The sequence below is a fragment of the Mytilus trossulus genome, chromosome 4 (assembly GCF_036588685.1).
Source record: "Mytilus trossulus isolate FHL-02 chromosome 4, PNRI_Mtr1.1.1.hap1, whole genome shotgun sequence".
Classification (NCBI taxonomy): Eukaryota; Metazoa; Mollusca; class Bivalvia; order Mytilida; family Mytilidae; genus Mytilus; species Mytilus trossulus.
Window position 1 is genome coordinate 17,266,500 of NC_086376.1, and position 21,804 is coordinate 17,288,303.

Here is a 21,804-nt window from a genome sequence, read left to right on the forward strand (position 1 = left end):
AGAGATTACATTGTTGAACGTTATTCGTCCTTGATCCATGATTTTGATTTTAAGAGGTCATGAATAATACAATAAACACTAACAATTGTAACAAGTACTTGAAAAACAAGTAAATTTAATAATTTTAATCAACTAAAAGGAAGAAACAAATATATAACAAAACAACAATGAAAACATTATTTAGTACAAACAGTTTAAAAGTGTATGTAGATTATGTACACATGCTATAATGATTTGGTTCCGCCAGTCGGGTGTCTTGTAATAGTAGGTACGAATTCCCGGTACCATCCTGATTTACATTAACACTTCTCATTGGTAACATTACATTGTCTGGTGTCATTTCTAAGTATTCCTTGACCTTGGTATTGTCAGCGATCACTGTAGTGTCAACAGTGGTGTCATTTAATTTCTTTTCGGCTCTGTTTTCTACGTCTTGGTTTGTAACGGTGGAAACATTTCTTTCAATAAGCTCATAAGCACCTATTCTGTTGTCGCTATTTTCTTCGCTGTAATTATTTGACATCTTTAAGAAATATTTTCTTGTATGCCTTTTTGTAACGCCAAGATGTATGACTGTTGCGATGAATATCACCAAAATAATTACACTTATAAATGTCACATATGCCAAAATTGTACCAAGCGTTATATCTGAAAACAAAATTATCGAGAAGCATTACCGTGAAATATGGTTACGCCGTGTAATTTTTGCAAATATCGTGAAGTCTTAGAAAAAAAAAAGTTTATTCCATTTTTTTTCTAATTTCGCAGACAAGTAAGGAATAAAAAATATTGATATCAACACGAGGTAATGTGGTGTGGTATGGTTGCCAATGAAACAACTACAATGTATCAACAAAACGGACTAACTATTATAGGCCAGCGTACGTAACAATGAGTAAACCGTATAGTTAGAAGCTATAAAAGGCTTTAATGGATTAAGTCTGATTTTATTCAATTTTTTACATTTCATCGCAATCTTGTATATTTGATGAATGTTTTTTTTCAAAATTGCCTAGCTGTGTTTCTAGATAACATTCGAATTCATAATCAATCAAATGTAATTTAGTTTAGAAAAACACGCCCTATTCATAAAACCTAAAGAATATCACTACCTGCATCAATATGGGATTCTGTTGATGATGTTTCTGTAACAGTATACAGTGTGTTTTTGTCTGTCCCGACACCCATGCCATCTATTAAAACAATGGCAAAATAATCATTATAAAATTATGATAATTTTCATATTTCAATGCAATTGACATAACTCCCAGTTTTTGTTGGTGGTCGTGTTGCTAGTTCTATATACTGTTCAATGAAGATATACATATTTTAGTCGAACTTATATTTTGACCATAACGTTGTCAGTTTCTCTCGACTAATGAGTTTGGAACATTCGAATTGTAAAACTCTTTTTTTTTTATTACACTCTCTACCTAGGAGAAACATTTGATAAACAAAATCTGAATTCAAGATTTTATTGTATTTTTTTACGTTTAAAAAGAGCAACACCTTTAACATGTTTAAGCCAGAAACATTTTTGCTTTTTCTTTAGTCTTTTTTATTTTTATCACGCCACAGTTTTTAAGTTTACAGTATAAAACTTCATGGTCAAGGTCGATGTTCGTTCGTATCCATTGACAATTCTAAAAGTCCCGTTAAAATATTGTCATAATGTACCGAAGACGTGGTAGTTTCTGCGATTAGAAGAATGGGAAAACGAACTAAAGTTGCAATTTGATGTCCCAAATCTTTCTGAAAATTAAGATTTTTGCTATGAAAAATGAACCCTGGATTTAAGTATTTAAAAGTTGACAGAGTTTTGTTTTATAACAATAGGGTCAGTAACAGAGGGTATAGTATCAAGAACTAAACAAAATAGAGAAAAAACTCATACAATGCTTTTTTTCTCAAAAATAAGACTCACATTCAAAGTGGTAATTTTCGCACAAAGACGAAATACTCGCAGAATTATGCTTCTTTGTATCAGTAGACATATATCTTTTATAGTATGGTGTTGACAATTTGTTTTTAATGTAAGCAATTTAGTATTTTAACAGTAATATATTGTTTGTTTATTTACAACTTATGTCGATAACAACATTTTTTACATTTGTAGTAAAACATACCAATAATTATGACAAGCATTCATCATATAACGAGACAGAAACTGATGTGAATTCAAGTGCAACGCAATTGTTAAAGGCATATGTAAATGTATGTATAACTTTCACATTAAACAATGCATTAGTACTTTCAAATAAAAACAAATCAAAATATGCATATATACAAACCAACGATATTTAAAAGGACTTCGGTAGTATTAACTTTTCCATCTATAGTTTTGATACATTTGTATACTCCTGCGTCTGCCCTTGAAACATTCTCTATCTGCAAATTGTATTCTCCCCTTTGTATGTTACCCACTATCTTTAACTTGTGTTTGTGAGGTAAATTGATATTAATAATGCCTCGATCACCGTAAACTGTATTCTCCCGTATCCATTGACTTCGGTTCTCGAACGTCTGACAATGTAAGATAACTGTTTCTCCCACTCGTCCTATGATTTCTGTCATTGCATGCACTAGTAATAAGAAAAATGAAAGATTTCAAATATGTGTGAAAAAAAAGGAAAATCACAAAAATACTGAATATTCAAGACTGAAAGTTCAACTCAAATAGCAAAATCAAAAGTTGAAACACAACAAACGAATAAAATAACAACTGTTACATTTCCAACTTTGTACAGATATTTTCTAATGTAGAAAATGGTGGATTAAACCTGGTTTTAAAGCGTTTAGCCTCATCTTGTTTGACAGTCGCAAACTAAAATATACAACTCGTTTCATACACAATCAGAATATGCCGATTTGTCACCCACACAAATAAGGTAATTGTCTTTAATATCAAAAGTTTAGATAAATGAGATTTTCATATCATATAAATTCTGAGGAAGAGTTGTCAATGGCAGTAAACTATTGGATAAAAACTTGACTCATATCTAAGTACCCGGCCACGTCCACTTGCATTTTTGTCCATCTGATGAGTTAAGCCTTTTTCAACTGATTTTTATAGTTCGTTCTTATGTTGTTTTGTTATATCAATGTCCCAGGTTAGTGGGAGGGTTGGGATCCCGCTGATATTTTTTACCCCGCCACATTATTTATGTATTTGCCTGTCCAAAATCAGGAGTCTGTAAATTCAGTGGTAGTCGTGTAGTAGTGTCATTTTTACGCCTATAAAATAATAGTAAAAATATCTTTAAAATTCTTTAATTAATTGCATTTATTATAACGTTTAAATCTAGAATTTTGATAAAGGAATATTATTATTTAAATCAAATCTACACTTTACTTTTTATATTGAGTTCATGAATATTCAAAAGGTTCTTACTTTAAATTACGTATTTGATTGGTCATTGTGATTTCGCGGTCAATTTATATTTTGTATTGACCAGGTATAATTTGCACGGGAACTTGACAATTACAGTCGCATTATATTGTATCCCGATTTATATAACTGTGTTATGGTTTTAATTCATTGTGGACACAACATATTACATATTGATGTAAGTTAACTTCTTTATTGTATAATTAGTATTTTTCACATGTAAATGATAAATTTAGCAAAGTTTCTATTGTATGACTTCGTTCTCCTCGTAAAGTTTGGTTATTACATAAGTATGATAGATGTACCCGAGAATCTTTTATTTAGCTTCGTGCTACATGTATTTTATTATCTACCGTTAATTTGTCACGGTAGAACTAGATAGTTGCTTAGCTATTTGATTATTGACACAGATAATTTATATTTCATAAATGGCGGCATATTAGACAAAATAAGGAAAAGAGATAAAGTTGATATTTATTTGTACATTTATATTATACATTGTAATGATAGAAGTATAACTATAAATGAACTTGAGTTATTTTGTCATATCGTATGTTTTAATATTTTATGAGTCCGAATGTTTATGATTGCATTTTGGTTTTAGGACTCCATTGATGTAATTATATACAGAATATACATTGTGAACTGTGCCTTGTCCTTGCCAGTAAAAACTCACTCCACAAGTGGTAAGAGTCAATCTATTTTTAACTATGTAATGTTGTAAACAAGACGTTATGAATTATTTCCCTTTAAATATGCGGTTTTAAGCATATTTAATATATTGGCTTAATTAGTCTTTATGAAAATAGTATTTACAATTCGACGATTGTTGTAACGTAATTGTATGTAAAGAACAAACAATATATTATGTTCCGATCAGTTAAATGTTATATTTGCAGTTTTAACTTTAGTTTTGTACCGTACACATAGTAAACCAGTAAACACTATATAGTACATTATTTACGATAATGGGTTACATTCTTGTGTAGTGTTTCACAATGAGAAATGAAAGTACATGTAACATCAGCTCACTGATAGTCTATAATATGTAATAGCTGTTTAGTACACAGTATTAAAGTGCATTGTATTTTACCATAACTATATGTGATAATGTATAACTTAGGGTACTTGAGTTTTATAATAGATCTGTTATTTATAATTGTGATATTGTTATTTCAGAGTTTATTTGTATACTACTGGTATAATAAATAATCCGAACCCTAAACAGAGTTTGTTATATCTTTATCCAAGAATCGAACCTGTTACAAAATGGCGCCCAACGTAGTTTAATGGATTGATGGCACAGTCGAATTAGGGTACCAGTGTGTGTGTGTGTGTGTGATCACCGAAGCAGACGACAGACGAGACCACGTGATGTTTGTTTACCAACAATGCGCAGATGTCCGAAGATGCACGTGCCAGTGTTTACATCCGTTGATGTCCACATGTGTTTATTTACATTAACATTTTATACCGTGTTCCAGTTATGAAGATTTGTGAAACCGGAAGTTACTTTTAGTAACTTAGACTTTTAGATTTTCTTAATTGAAAATAGAACTTTTGTTGTTTAAATTAATTCTTATTTTTGTGATTGGAATTGGAAAAGTAACTTAGCTTTATAAGGTAGGCTTTTTACTTATATATATATTATAATTGTATACTGAAATAGTTTGCTTACACACTTTGAAAAAACATTTTACACATACATTAATTTGTTTACATAAAGAAGACTTTAATTAGATAGCATACATTGGTCCATTACTATATCGTATTGCAACATCAACACTTATTACAGCAACATACATTGATAGATAGCATACATACATACATACATGTAGTGTTATTGGTATACCACAGTTCAACTTGAACTTAGTCACACTTAAACATTTTTTACACATTGACATTGTTCATTCATTCATACACTTTTGGACTTTGAATTTTTTTTGTTAACGTCCTACATATTGACCTTTCATACTTAAACATTTTACATTCGAACATTATTTTTTTTTATTTTTGTTTATTGAACATTAGCATCACTTGGTGATTGATTGTTTACATTTAAAGGAGAGTGCAGATGTACTTGTAGAATTTATTGACTTATATTTTTACACATTAAAAGTACATTTTATACAGAAAGCAACACTATCGTATACAGTTATAGTATATAGTACCTTTACTCTGTGTTGAACTTAGACAGAGTTTGAAAAATCTATAGTTTGATTAAATAGATTTAAAATAAGTGACTGTTGAATTATTTTAATTTATTCAATTACAAATATAATTTGATTGAGGTGCACTCATTTGCATATGAGGCTAAATCATTTTAATATTTGGTAGTACTTATTTATCAATGCATACTCATGTGTATTTGATATAATTTGTTTGTATTTTAGTAATTGTAGAATTGAGTATTAGTTATTGATTAAAATTTACCATTTTGATTAACTGTAATTATGATACTCTAGTGTGGTGGTTATGTAGTTTATAGTTGTATTACATAATTTTTGTTTTGAAACACCTTTGATAGACATAGGCTTTTGGAAGTGAAAGTATTTTGTTTTTCATTTTCGGTTTTGTTGTTGGCATTTATTAAGTAAGGGGCTACTACATTCTTCCAATTAGTCATGGAACAGTATGGTCCAAAGAAGAAACGCCATCGTCGTAGACGTAGACAACGACCCTACTGGGACAACGACTTTGACAACCAAGCCAACCAAAACTACTCACCTACTGCAACTCCTATTCCAAAAGATCCTATTGTATGTTATAGATGCGGAGGACTTGATCACATAGCCATTGGTTGCCGTATACGATTAGACCATTCACGACAAGCCTTTAACTTCCAGCAGATCAACACTGAAGATAGAACATATGCATACCAACAGCAACAGTCAACACAAGATGTCACTGACCAACTAATAGGTAACACCAACGAAGTCACTGTTAAGATACATGGTATTCCAGCTACAGCTTTATTAGACACAGGTTCCACAGTTAGCACTGTCAGCGAGTCATTTCATCGAAAATACTTACCTGATCATACTATACAGACACTTAACCGTATTTTACACATTGAATGTGCTGATGGAGAGAACTTACCGTATCATGGTTACATCACTGTCGACTTAGAATTACCTGGAGCATCACCATCAGATTTACCACAACCTTGCTTACTACTAGTAGTTCCTGATAGCAACTACAACAAGGCCGTGCCTTTGCTACTTGGTACCAACGTATTGCATAGAGCTATGGATGATGTGAAACAACGTTTTGGTCATCGGTTTTTGCAAAACGCCAACTTGATTACACCATGGTATATGACGTTTCGATGCCTTTTACTCAGAGAGAAAGAACTCAACAAGAGAAACAACAGGTTAGCATTGATTAAATGCGCAGAGGGAAAGACTGTTCGCATTCCACCGAATAAAGATGTTATGCTTCAAGGCTATATGGACCATGAGTTGCCGTACCACCCTGTATGTGGAATACTTCAACCAACACATAAGGCAGCAGTACCTGAAGACTTAGACATAGCTCCAACTCTTGTCAACTACCAATACAGAGATAACAGATTAGTACCTGTACATATCAGCAATGTTACAACGAGAACCATAACAGTTTCACCGAACGCTATCCTATGTGAGCTGCAACCTGTCTCAATTGCTGATATAGAAACACCAGATGGTACAGATTATGATGTTTTGAATGACGTTCACTTACCAACAGACGTACTCAGTGATGAACAGTTAGAGAAAGGTAAACAACTACTTAGACAGTATAGAGATGTTTTTAGTATGTCAGACACCGACATTGGTCATACAGATGCAGTTCGTCATAGAATTGATCTCACTGATGATACACCGTTCAAGCAGAGACATAGGCGTATACCACCAGCCATGTTTGATGAAGTTCGTACACATCTACAACAACTACTTACAGCTGGAATAATACGACGTTCACACTCACCTTGGTCATCTAATGTGGTACTTTGTCGAAAGAAGGATGGGAAACTCAGAATGTGTATTGATTACAGACAACTTAATCAAAGGTCCGTGAAGGATTCCTACGCTTTGCCACGCAGCGAGGAGATACTAGACGCTCTTGGAGGTAATACGCTATATACTGTACTGGATATGAAGAGCGGGTACCATCAGGTAGAGGTAGAAGAGTCCCATAAGCAGAGAACAGCTTTCACTGTCGGTCCACTAGGTTTTTATGAATTTAACCGCTTGCCGTTTGGATTAGTCAACAGTCCAGCGACATATCAGAGACTAATGGAAGAGATACTAGGAGACCTACATCTTGATATCTGCTTCATCTATTTAGACGATCTAATCATATTCTCCGATACGTATGAGGAACATCTAGTAAGATTAGAGAAAGTATTACAGAGATTAAGAGAAAGCAACCTGAAATTATCGCCAAAGAAATGCTCATTCCTTCAAGAGAAAGTCAAATATATAGGTCATATCGTCTCCAAAGATGGAATACAACCAGATCCTGCAAAGATAGACAAGGTAACTAACTGGCCACGTCCAACAACACCAGAAGAAGTCCGTCGTTTCCTTGGTTTTGTAGGATACTACCGAAAGTTTGTTAAAGATTTTTCTAAAATAGCAAGACCACTCACCGACTTAATGCCTCCACCGAAAAGCTCGTCAAAGAAACGCAAGCCAAAACCTCGAGATCCAAACAGTCAATCATGGATATGGGGAGATCTTCAAGAACAAGCTTTCCAGACACTCAAAACAGCACTTGCTTCACCACCTATACTTGGTTTTCCACGGTACAACAAACAGTTTGAGTTACACACTGATGCATCCATGCAAGGTTTAGGAGCTGTATTATATCAAGAACAGGAAAACAAGAAGCGTGTCATTGCTTACGCCAGTAGAGGACTCAGTAAGACCGAGCGAAATTACCCTGTACATAAATTAGAATTTTTGGCATTAAAATGGGCTGTCACCGAGAAATTCCACGACTACTTATATGGAAACACCTTTACAGTATTGACAGACAATAATCCTCTTACATACGTGCTAACATCAGCCAAACTAGATGCAACTGGACACCGTTGGATTGCAGCATTAGCATCGTACAACTTTAACATCATGTACAGACCAGGTTCCAAGAATGCCGATGCTGATTCTTTATCAAGATTGCCCGAGTTACTTGGACGTTCACCATCCAACTTAGAGGCTACTTCTGTCAAAGCCATCTGCAATCTACAGCATACTCAACCTTTCGTCGATACTTTGTCGATGAATACTCTTGCAACTGTTGATGATACATCGTTACCAGCACAGCATTTGGTTGACATCAAATCAGAACAAAAGAGCGATTACAGAATTAAAGAATGGATTTATTGGGTCTCCGAACACCGCAAACCAAACAAGGAACAACTAGAAAGATCAGCAGAGAATACATGGTTCATTAACAACTTCGACAAGTTACAACTGAAAGATGGTATTCTATTCAGAGAAGCTACATTTGATTGCCAGACAGTTAAGCAATTTGTTTTACCAGAAACTTGCGTTCCGAAAGTCATGAAAGCACTTCACGATGACATGGGCCACCAAGGACGAGACAAGACATTGTCACTTATAAGAGATAGATTTGTATGGTATGGGATGACAAGAGATGTAGATCAGTGGATTACACAATGCAACAGATGCATAAGACGAAAAACACCAACTAACGAAAGAGCACCACTAGTTAGTATTGAAACATACCAACCACTTGAACTAGTATGCATGGACTACTTATCACTGGAAAGATCCAAAGGAGGGTTTGAAAATGTTCTTGTCATTACCGATCACTTTACCCGGTATGCCTTGGCAATTCCAACGAAGAACCAAACAGCAAAGACTACCGCCGAAGCATTTTTCAACCACTTTGTAGTACATTACGGATTGCCAGAACGTATTCACAGTGACCAAGGTGCCAACTTTGAATCGAACATCATTAAAGAACTATGTAACATCACAGGCATGCAGAAATCACGTACTACACCTTACCATCCTATGGGCAACGGTACTACAGAGCGTTTCAATCGAACATTACTGAGTATGTTAGGTACATTGGAAACAACACAGAAGAAAGATTGGAAAGCACATATTGCTGGATTGGTACATGCTTACAACTGCACTAGACAGACAACTACCAGATACTCACCTTACTTCCTTATGTTTGGTAGAGAACCAAGATTACCGATTGACATCGCCTTCAACCTTCCTGGTAATGAACAGAAGCAACCAGCAGTGACGAAGTATATTGAAACTGTACAGAAAAGATTGAAAGAAGCATACGAGTTGGCAACAAAACACTCGAGAATAGGGAAAGATAGACAGAAATACAACTACAACAAGAAAGCTAGATCAGCCATCTTACAAACCGGCGACAGAGTCTTAGTAAAGATCTTGGCCTTCGACGGGAAACATAAGCTAGCTGACAAGTGGGAAGAAGATCCATACCAGATTGTTAATCAGCCTAACAAAGAGATACCTGTGTATGAGGTCAAGAAAGAAAACGGAACTGGAAGGAAGAAGACACTTCATCGCAATCTTCTACTTCCAATTGGATTTCTGCCAAAGACTGTTGAGTCTGAGATAGCTCCTGCACCTAGACAGAGGCGTAAACCGCTGAGGTCTGGACGACCACCGACGAAGTCTTTTGGGAACAGCATTGAAAAGATGTCTGCATCGGAATCAGATGAGGAGTCGGAGCAGGGGTATTGGATAATAGAGACAGGGAGGAGTACACCTAGCAACACTGACAGTGAAGCAGATATGGTGGAAAGACTTAGGGTAGATGATGTAACTATCAGCGACACGGGTGACGATCTTGATGCCGTTGGTAGTAGCCAGGTTAATGGTTTAGTAGAGGACGCTTTACCTTCAGATATAGTAAATGCTGAAGAACCTAACCCTGGAACAGAGGATGTTGAACCTGCAGCGACTGGTCAAAATATTGAAGATGACACTTTAGAATCAGATAATGGCAGTGCGTTGACGGAGGATCCATCTCTAGATGAAATGGCAGATGAACCCACACATGATGAAACTACAAGAGTACAACCAGTAAGAGAAAGAAGACGTAGATACTTACCTACACCACCACGGCACATACCAGAACCTACCACACTTGCTAGACCTCAGAGAAATCGAAAACCACCGAAGTACCTGCAAGATTATGTAACTACAACAAAGCAGGCTACAACTAAACCAGATTGGTTAGCTAAAGTACATTGGTTAGAAAGTCAGGCAGAAACAGGACGTTTTAGAGGTCTAGAGATTGAACTATCGAGGGCTATCATCAAGATTATTGAGAACAGTTGAAATGTAAACAGCTTGACGAGGACGACAAGGTCATAAGAGGGGAGAAAGACACAATGACATGGAAGTCATTTTCTTCAACAGAGGGGAGAATGTAGTAGTGTCATTTTTACGCCTATAAAATAATAGTAAAAATATCTTTAAAATTCTTTAATTAATTGCATTTATTATAACGTTTAAATCTAGAATTTTGATAAAGGAATATTATTATTTAAATCAAATCTACACTTTACTTTTTATATTGAGTTCATGAATATTCAAAAGGTTCTTACTTTAAATTACGTATTTGATTGGTCATTGTGATTTCGCGGTCAATTTATATTTTGTATTGACCAGGTATAATTTGCACGGGAACTTGACAATTACAGTCGCATTATATTGTATCCCGATTTATATAACTGTGTTATGGTTTTAATTCATTGTGGACACAACATATTACATATTGATGTAAGTTAACTTCTTTATTGTATAATTAGTATTTTTCACATGTAAATGATAAATTTAGCAAAGTTTCTATTGTATGACTTCGTTCTCCTCGTAAAGTTTGGTTATTACATAAGTATGATAGATGTACCCGAGAATCTTTTATTTAGCTTCGTGCTACATGTATTTTATTATCTACCGTTAATTTGTCACGGTAGAACTAGATAGTTGCTTAGCTATTTGATTATTGACACAGATAATTTATATTTCATAAATGGCGGCATATTAGACAAAATAAGGAAAAGAGATAAAGTTGATATTTATTTGTACATTTATATTATACATTGTAATGATAGAAGTATAACTATAAATGAACTTGAGTTATTTTGTCATATCGTATGTTTTAATATTTTATGAGTCCGAATGTTTATGATTGCATTTTGGTTTTAGGACTCCATTGATGTAATTATATACAGAATATACATTGTGAACTGTGCCTTGTCCTTGCCAGTAAAAACTCACTCCACAAGTGGTAAGAGTCAATCTATTTTTAACTATGTAATGTTGTAAACAAGACGTTATGAATTATTTCCCTTTAAATATGCGGTTTTAAGCATATTTAATATATATTGGCTTAATTAGTCTTTATGAAAATAGTATTTACAATTCGACGATTGTTGTAACGTAATTGTATGTAAAGAACAAACAATATATTATGTTCCGATCAGTTAAATGTTATATTTGCAGTTTTAACTTTAGTTTTGTACCGTACACATAGTAAACCAGTAAACACTATATAGTACATTATTTACGATAATGGGTTACATTCTTGTGTAGTGTTTCACAATGAGAAATGAAAGTACATGTAACATCAGCTCACTGATAGTCTATAATATGTAATAGCTGTTTAGTACACAGTATTAAAGTGCATTGTATTTTACCATAACTATATGTGATAATGTATAACTTAGGGTACTTGAGTTTTATAATAGATCTGTTATTTATAATTGTGATATTGTTATTTCAGAGTTTATTTGTATACTACTGGTATAATAAATAATCCGAACCCTAAACAGAGTTTGTTATATCTTTATCCAAGAATCGAACCTGTTACAGTCGTTTGTTTATGTGTTACATATTTGTTTTTCGTTCATTTTTTTTTATATAAATAAGGCCGTTAGTTTTCTCGTTTGAATTGTTTTACATTGTCTTATCGGGGCCTTTTATAGCTGACTATGCGGCATGGGCTTTGCTCATTGTTGAAGGCCTTACGGTGACCTATAGTTGTTAATGACTGTGTCATTTTAGTCATAAGCTCATATAAACACATATTCTGTTGTCTCTATTTTCTTCGCTGTAATTGTTTGACATCTTCAAGAAATATTTTCTGGTATGCCTTTTTGTAACACAAAGATGTATGACTGCTGCGATAAATATCACCAAAATAATTACACTTATAAATGTCACATATGCCAAAATTGTACTAAGCGTTATATCTGAAAACAAAAGTATCGAGAAGCATTACTGTGAAATATTGTTACGCCGTGTAAGTTTTGCAAATATCGTGTGAAGTCTTAGAAAAAAAAGATTATTCCATTTTTTTTCCTAACTTCGTAAACAAGTAAGTAATAAAAAATATTGATATCAATACGAGATAATGTGGTGTGATATGGTCGCCAATGAAACAACTATCAACAAAACGGACTAACTATTATGGGCCAGCGTACGTAACAATGAGTAAAACCGTATAGTAAGAAGCTATAAAGGGCTTTAATGGATAAAGTCTGATTTATTCAATTTTTAACATTTCATCACAATCTTGCATATTTGATGAATATGTTTTCAAAATTGCCCAGCTATGTTTCTAGAGACACATTCGAATTCATAATCCATTAAAAAGTAATTTAGTTTAGAAAAACACGCCCTATGCATAGAAACCTAAAGAATATCTTTACCTGCATCAATATGTGTTTCTGTTGATGATCTTTCTGTAACAGTATAAAGATTTTTTTTGTCTGTCGCACCACCCATGCCATCTATTAAAACAATGGTAAAATAGTCATTATAAAATTATTATGATTTTCATATTCTAAAGCATATGATATAACTCTCAGTTTTTATTGGTGGTTGTGTTTCTTATTCTTTAGTTCTATATAAAGTCTGATGACGATATATATTCATCTTTTAGTCAAACTTATATTTTGGACATAACGTTGTCAGTTTCTCTCGACTAATGAGTTTAGAATGTTCGAATTGTTCCCCCCCCTCCTTTTTGTGATTGCACTCTCTATCTAGGAGAAAACATCTTGTTTCAATTTTTTATTATATTTTTTTACGTTTTTGTAACGACCATTCCAAAAGCAGCAACTTGAACATGGTTATATCTCCCATGAAGTGAATACGACACTCCATTTAAGAATTAGAGTAACACCTTTAAGCCAGAAACATTTCTGCTTTTTCTTTTGTTTTTTGTTTTTATCACGCCACAGTTTTTAAGTTTACAGTATAAAACTTTATGGTCAAGGTCGATGTTCATCCATAACCATTGACAGCCATAAAATTCTAAAAGACCCTATAAATTATTTTCATAATGTACCGGAGACTAAACAGTTTCTGAAATTAGAAAAATGGAACACGAACCAAAGTTGCAATTTGATGTCCTAAATCTTTCTGAAAATTGACATTTTCGCTACGAAAAAAGAACCCCGAACTTAAGTATTTTAAGGTTGACACAGTTGTTTTTATAATAATACGGTCAGCAATAGCAAGGTAGACAAAAACCTAAATAACTCATACAATGCTTTTTAAAAAAAAAATAAGGCTCACATTCAAGATGGTTATTTCGCACAAAGACGAAATACTTATTTGTATCAGTATACATATATCTTTTAAAGTATGTGTTTTTTTAAGAACTTTAGTATTTTCACAGCTTTATATAATTGGTTTATTTATAACTTATGCCGCTTAAAGTTTTATTTCGCATTTTTAATAAAACATATCAATAATCAATCATATACACGGAAATAGACTGACGTGAATTCAAGTTCAACGCAATTGTTCAATGCATATGCACATATATATATATGTTTCACATAAAACGATGAATTAGTACTTCAAATCAAAGCAAATCAGAGTATGCATATACAAACCCACGATGTTCAAAAGCACTTCGGTAGTATTAACGTTTCCATCTATAGTTTTGAAACATTTGTATACTCCTGCGTCTGACCTTGAAACATTCTCTATCTGCAAATTGTATTCTCCCCTTTGTATGTTACCCACTATCTTTAACTTGTCTTTGTGAGGTAAATTGATATTAATAATGCCTCGATCACCGTAAACTGTATTCTCCCGTATCCATTGACTTCGGTTCTCGAACGTCTGACATTGTAAGATAACTGTTTCTCCCACTAGTCCAATGATTTCTGTCAATGCATGCACTAGTAATAAGAAAAATGAAAGATTTCAAATATGTATGAAAAAAATAAAATCACAAAAATACTGAATATTCAAGACCAAAATCAAAAGCTCAAAGTCAACAAACGAATGAGATAACAACTGTTATATTTTCAACTTTGTACAGATATTTTCTTATGTAGAAAATGATGGATTAAACCTGGGTTTAAAGCGCTAAGCATCACCTTGTTTTATAGTCGCAAACTAAAATATACAACTCGTTTCATACACGACCTAAAAATGCCGATTTGGCACCAACAAAAATATGGTAATGGTCTTTAATATCAAAAGTTTAGATAAATGAGATTTTCATATCATAAAAAATTCTGAGGAAGAGTTGTCAATGGCAGTAATCTATTGGGTAAAACCTTGACTCATATCTAAGTATACCAAACAATAAGCAAAAAGGCCAATTTTGTCATATTTAACAATTTCCGTACTGTGTTTCTGATATTATAAATGACATTTCAAACCAAATTTTCCAGATAATTCCTTCCCATTCATTTATCAACAAATAAACCAAAATTCTGAAGGAGTGAATCCTTATTTCATTTCAGTGTATTTATCTTTAGGAATTAGTAACCTAACAAAACAATGGGAGACTTTTTGCATTTCATCATCTATAATACGTTATTTAAACAATATGAAAATAAAGATATGTAGTATATGCTTGCCAATGAGACAATTATCCATCAAAGTTCAAATGAAGTGAACGTTAGCAATTATAAGCAATCGCACGGCCTGCAACAATTAGAAATACCCATTTAGTATAGTTGTCTATATAAGACTCCGACATGACAAGTATGAATTAGTTCAATTGTGAAAGCATCCGGCCTAGTTTATAACAAAATAATTCAGGGAAACCAAATACGACAGATATGAAACAACGACATTAATAGTTATCAAAGGTACCAGGATTATAATTTAGTTCGCCAGACGCGCGCTTCGTCTTCACAAGACCCACCAGTGACGCTCATATCAAAATATTTATAAAGCCAAACTAGTACAAAGTTAAAGAGCTTGAGGATCCAAAATTCCAAAAAGTTGTGCCAAATACGGCTAAGGTAATCTATGCATGGGATAAGAAAATCCTTACTTTTTCGAAACATACCAAATTTTGTAAACAGGAAGAAATGTATCTTTTTTTTTGGTGAAATTAATTATTGATATAGTATTTTTATATTATATCGACATTGCTTGAAAGATCGTCAATATCGGATGACGAATTTATATCTTCTACTTGATTTTTTTCTACAAGTAACGGAAGTAACGGCTCAAAATGATACGGTCGAATATCTAAAGTTAGAGAGTTGCCTTGAAAACTGATGCTAACACTGTCCATTGTTTAATTATGAAGAAATATGATCGACTTCGTCCTCATTGAGACATTTTCTCGGCTTGTATCCACTGACGTCATCACGATCACGTGACCGGTATCTCATTAAAAATCAAAGATTACGACAAGCGCTGGATTCTTTGACCATTTAAAGGCCGTTAAATGATGTTTTGACAAGAAAAATTTATTACAATATATTTTTTTTACCAATATTTATTAACTAATAAAAAAAAATAAAAAAATGTGTCACGTCTCCAACAGCTACTACATGTTCCTCTTTTGGGACAGACACATAAATAAGGTTGCCGGGCTAAACATGTTTGTGAGCACTCAACCCTCCCCAACCTTAGACAATAGTTCACAGCACAATATAAGAATAAAAAGTAAAATCACAAAAATACTGAACTCAGAGAAAAATCAATTCGGAAAGTCCGTTATCATCAGATCGGTGCAAAACATAAAAAAAAATAAAAAAATAAAACAAATTCACAGATCAAAAGTTGCAGGGTATATCTACATCCCTGACAAAAAAAAGACAAAGAGAACATATATGAGATGACTCGCAGTTACCCGACAGCTAGTTCAAAGACAATACCAAATAATACAGGAAATCATGTATTCAGGACTAGAATATTAATCAGGAAACGCAACATCCGAAGGATTTAGCATAAAAACTTCATTTACCGTCAGCGAAAAAAACCGACTCTGTGCCATGCAAAAATAAAGGTATCGACAGAATGTAGTGTAGTAGTGCATATTAAGTGTATACTAATTATATTTAATATAGTTTTAATTCACTGATAATAAAATCAATACTTATTGATGCATGATTTTTTTATTAGTTGTTAGTGGCTTGGAACTAGCTATCAGATAGCTGCGAGTACTCTCAGATCTGTTCATTGTGTCTTTTTGTGTCTTGTATTTTTGTCCATCTGATGAGTAAAGCCCTTTTTAACTGATTATTATAGTTCGTTCTTATGTTTTACTGTTATACCACTGTCCCAGGTTAGGGGGAGGGTTGGGATCCCGCTAATATGTTTAACCCCGCCACATTATTTATGTTTGTGCCTGTCCCAAGTCAGGAGCCTGTTATTCAGTGGTTGTCGTTTGTTTATGTGTTTCATATTTGTTTTTCGTTAATTTTTTTTATATATATAAAGGCCGTTAGTTTTCTCGTTTGTATTGTTTTACATTGTATAATCGGGGCCTTTTATAGCTGACTATGCGATATTGGCTTTGCTCATTGTTGAAGGCCGTAGGGTGACCTATAGTTGTTAATGTCTGGGTCATTTTGGTCTCTTGTGGACAGTTGTCTCTTTGGAAATCATACCACATCTTTTACATATTATACCAATAAAGACAATATTCAAAGATCTAATTTGAATTGGTAACTTTTTTCGAATAAATGTATTCAAAGGATAGATAAGTTTATCAAAACCGTATATAAATATCTGGGTTTTGGAACAACGTCTACGTTAAACTTAGAATGTGCTAATATATTTGAAATTCGCTTTTTATAGGTACAATCAAACTTGCAAACCTAATCTTTGTATCTATAAAAGTAAAGGTTAAAAGTTTTTTTGGGGAAACGAAATCCCTGACTTAATAATTTACCAGTGATACCTTATAATAGATTACGCTCATTGAAATCCCAAATCGTGACTACAGACTACAACAGTGAAAAGTGAATAGTGCACATACTTCAGCCCGGACGTGTTATTTTATCCTTAAGGACTACAGTGAAGTATTTACGTCATACCACCACCACAATGGTGAGCGTTTTGTCGGCCGCTATAAACACAGAACTCTTAACTTTCAAGTACTTTTGTTTTTAGTTCTATAGAGATGGGCGTTCTAATTACATTTTGTTTTATTTCTAAACTATTTTTGAAATGTAATTTGGAATCAATTGACCTTTTTTTGTCAGATTTCTCACATTTACATCGAGTTCTTTAAACATCTAGGATTTTTTATTTTAAATATTTGCCTAATTTTTATTCTCAATTGTGATCACTTATACGGAACTTTGTAAGTAACTGCATGGCTAAGTATGAAAGTTTTTCTATTAATATTTGATCGTCTAGTTTTATTTTGTAGTTTACTGTAAAGAAATAGTTTAAAACTAAAACGTTTTCTTCCCGTGAAAGAGACGCTGTTAAAGAATTGCTGAAAAGTATGAATGATTATAAAAATCGACATAAATTTCTTTGTCGAATTTTAATCAAGCAATTATAACAATAGCAAAAGTGAACATTCATTTCAATTACCTTCCTTACTTATTATATTGAACTGACAGTATTTGAACTTTATTTCCCAAAAAGAAAAATATCAATAACTTAAACACGATTTCGAATAAAAACAAAACAAAACAAACAAAAATTAAAAAGAAAATCCATAAAACAAAAATTAAAAAAATAATAAAAAAACACCAAAAAACATTACCACTCTGGGATCATTTTACTTTCTATAATGATTCACTCATCTCCCAAAAAGTTTGTTCAAAATAAATTCAAGGAAGCATTTGCTTTTAACATGTAATTTGTATGATAAATTAATAAATACAAGCCTTATATGCCATGTATACTACTTACCTTGAGAAGATAATGTCATATACAACAAAACAGTTAAATTAGCTAGTTTGTACATTTCCACAAAAATTAACAACATAAGACTGTATGTACCAATTTTTCTAACATTCCTATAAATAATATAAAAATCGTGTCAAGGAAATATTTAATGTTGCATCAAGTACATCACATTATTGTAGCAAATAGTGACACATATAAGAACAGAAACACTTATTATTCTTCAAATAAATAAACATATATGGTCGAGTTGTTGTCATTTTGACACATTCCCCATTTCCATTTTCAATTTTCTATAAAAGACAACTCAAGAAATTCAAGCATATTTTAAGGGTTAAGATAACGGTGTCTTCCTGGAATGTCTACGTTTAACAAATATCTATAGGTCTTTTTTTTGTAGGGCACGCTTTTGTCGCCCTCTTAACAAAACAAATGTAATACAAAAAGTTAAGGCAGGGGCTTATCTCGCCCTTTATTTATATGTATTCAAATACAAATTATTCTGTTCTGCCGTCTTTTTTATATCTTTCACTCGTTGCTCTGAGTATAGAAAGTTCTGATATCTAATCACTGGTCGCGGCATCTCTGACATCTCTGATCCTCGACATCTAGAGAAAGCCTGACCTAGTGACGATTATTCTACCTACCTGGATTCTACCTGGATTATTGCAACGATCATTAAGTTGAACACTTTTTTTGCCACCTCATAATTTAATTTATATTAAAATTACTTATTTTAACTATAAGCTGTGGGCATAAATAGAACGAATAATTATTCTGTACTGGTATACATGTTGTACAATGGTTTCCACAATGTTTTAAATACTTGTCGCATACATTTATATACTGCTGCATTTATATTAAAATGTTATCTAATGTTGTGTAGGATTAAACTTCTTCCCATTCCAATGTTCATCATTTATAATATGATTGTTAACAAATATTGACAGATTCTGCACAAACTTTTACTATATATATGTTAAGACTATTCCATTATGTAGGATTAAACTTCTTCCCATTCCAATGTTCATCATTAATATGATTTTTAAAACATATTTTCAGATTCTGCACAAACTGTTACTGTTGAAAGACTATTCCATTCATCAATCATGATCCTTTGTGAAAATGAATGGAGATGAATTACACCGCTTTTTACTTAATTTCTAAGGATGTCCTCTAGTAGAATTTGTAGATAACTCAAACATATTTTGCCATTTAATATCACCTATCCCATATAAAGCTTATTAAACTTGTATCATTGTATCATATCATAACGATCTCTTCTGTATTCAAGTGTTGGAAGGCCCAAGGCTCTCAATCTTTCAACATATCTTAACATTTTTATACTAGGCACTAATTTGGAAGCTCGACGCTGGATCTTTTCAATTCTCCTTATATCTTTCTTTAAATATGGTGACCACACTGGGGTGAAGTTTTCCAACAAGGGACGTATGATTGATGTATTTAAAATAATAAACATATCTTTTTCCAAATAGTCAAAGGAAATACGGATTAATGCCAAGACTCTCTTGGCTTTATTCATACATTTAGTAATATGTTTATCAAACTTAAGGTTAGGCTCAAAAGTTATTCCTAAGTCTTTTTCTTCAGTAACAGGATTAACCTGGACATAATCATCTTCATTTTCTAGCATTGTGTATCTAGACAAGTTATTATTTTGACCAAAATGCATTACTTTACATTTACTTGCATTAAATGATAATTTCCTTTTTCTGGACCAATCACATAGTCTATATAAATCAGCTTGCAAGTCCTGGTGTTGTTGCTCCTTAACTCCAGATACATAAATTTTGTGTCGACTGCAAAAACCTTAATCAACCCAGCAACTGCATCCGGCATATCATTAATAAACACCAAAAATAATACGGGCCCAAGTACACTGCCCTGGGGTACGCCACTTATCACATCAGCTCTAGACGAGTATATATTATTAAGTCTAACTCGCTGGGATCTATTTGTTAATTTTTTTTTATCCAATCCAAAACTTTTGCTTTAATTCCTAGATTTGCCAATAAGACGCTCATGAGACACAGTGTCGAAAGCACGACTAAAATGTAAATAAATTGTATCCACTGAACAAAAATTATCCACTAACGATGACCAATGGTCAAGTACTTGAACAGGAACGTCCAGGTCTAAAACCATACTGACAATCTGACAACAGATTATTCTCTAATAAATACTTCATTATAAAAAAGAAGATGTGGTATGATTGCGAATGAGACAACTATCCACAAAAGACCAAATGACCTAGATATTAACAACTATAGGTCACCGTACGGTCTTCAACAATGAGCAAAGCCCATACCGCATAGTCAGCTTTAAAAGGCCCCGATAAGACAATGTAAAACAATTCAAACGAGAAAACTAACGGCCTTATTTATGTAAAAAAAATAACGAAAAACGAATATGTAACACATAAACAAACGACAACCCCTCAATTACAGGCTCCTGACTTGGGACAGGCACATCAATAAATAATGTGGCGGGGTTAAACATGTTAGCGGGATCCCAACCCTCCCCTAACCTGGGACAATGGTATAACAGTACAACATACGAACGAACTATATAAATCAGTTGAAAAAGGCTTAACTCATCAGATGGACAAAAATTTAATAGGACGTGGCCGGGTACTTATAGATCCCGACACAAAAGACACAATGAACACAATTTCCGTACAAATGAGGATGTGCTATCCCGTTTGAAATAAGTTTTCTACAGGTACATCCAAACTTCAAAACCAAATCTTTATATCTATGGAAAAATTTAGTAAAGGTTTAAAGTAATTTATGGTAACGATATCCCTGGTTTAATAATTAACCAGTAATACATAGGTTGCGTTCTTTAAAATCAAAAACGTCACAACAGACACGGGCATAGCGAACAAGTTGTGAAATATAAACACCGTAAGATGGTGCCAAAGGAACATCACCATCTAAAAATTGAAAATTAACAATAGAGAACGAAAAATCGTCTCTTTTGTCGTAAATTTTAGTGTGGAGTTTCCCGTTTAAAACCGAAATATCAAAAAGGGGAAAGGACAGTTATTACCAAATAAATTTGATTTATTTAAAGTAAGTTTCTTGGGGTAAATTTCAGCAGTATATTGAGAAAATTCTTGATTATTTAACGAAAATAATATCATCCAGATAACGGTAAGTGTTGTTGAATTTATCAATTAAAAGCAATTTCGACGGGTCTTTACTGAGTTTAGTCATAAACTGTGATTCGTAACAGTACAAAAACAAGTCTGCTATTAAA

General features: G+C 33.1%; 2 protein-coding genes across 2 annotated transcripts; both read right to left on the reverse strand.

Annotated features, from left to right (window-relative positions):
• Window positions 1–110: 110 nt before the first annotated feature.
• On the reverse strand, window positions 111–18,650 carry LOC134713770 (uncharacterized). The gene is made up of 6 exons (XM_063575058.1): window positions 18,529–18,650; window positions 14,295–14,585; window positions 13,101–13,181; window positions 2,292–2,582; window positions 1,113–1,193; window positions 111–648 (listed from the first exon to the last, which is right to left on the reverse strand). Exons 1-6 carry the CDS (start codon window positions 18,602–18,604, stop codon window positions 212–214), a joined length of 1,257 nt encoding a protein of 418 aa, XP_063431128.1. The 5' UTR covers window positions 18,605–18,650; the 3' UTR covers window positions 111–211.
• A 1,127-nt stretch (window positions 18,651–19,777) lies between these two features.
• LOC134716460 (uncharacterized) lies at window positions 19,778–20,176 on the reverse strand. Its single transcript, XM_063579460.1, has one exon. It carries the CDS (start codon window positions 20,174–20,176, stop codon window positions 19,778–19,780), a length of 399 nt encoding a protein of 132 aa, XP_063435530.1.
• Between the last annotated feature and the right edge of the window lie 1,628 nt (window positions 20,177–21,804).

What these genes read in the sequence shown, in the direction of transcription:
- LOC134713770 (XM_063575058.1), bottom strand. Translation starts at nt 18,604, where the DNA reads ATGTTGTTAATTTTTGTGGAAATGTACAAACTAGCTAATTTAACTGTT. An exon ending in TATGACATTATCTTCTCAAG is followed by an intron (nt 14,586 to 18,528) that starts GTAAGTAGTATA and finishes TCTTATTACTAG; the next exon opens with TGCATGCATTGACAGAAATC. An exon ending in AGAAACACATATTGATGCAG is followed by an intron (nt 2,583 to 13,100) that starts GTAAAGATATTC and finishes TCTTATTACTAG; the next exon opens with TGCATGCAATGACAGAAATC.
- LOC134716460 (XM_063579460.1), bottom strand. Translation starts at nt 20,176, where the DNA reads ATGCTAGAAAATGAAGATGATTATGTCCAGGTTAATCCTGTTACTGAA.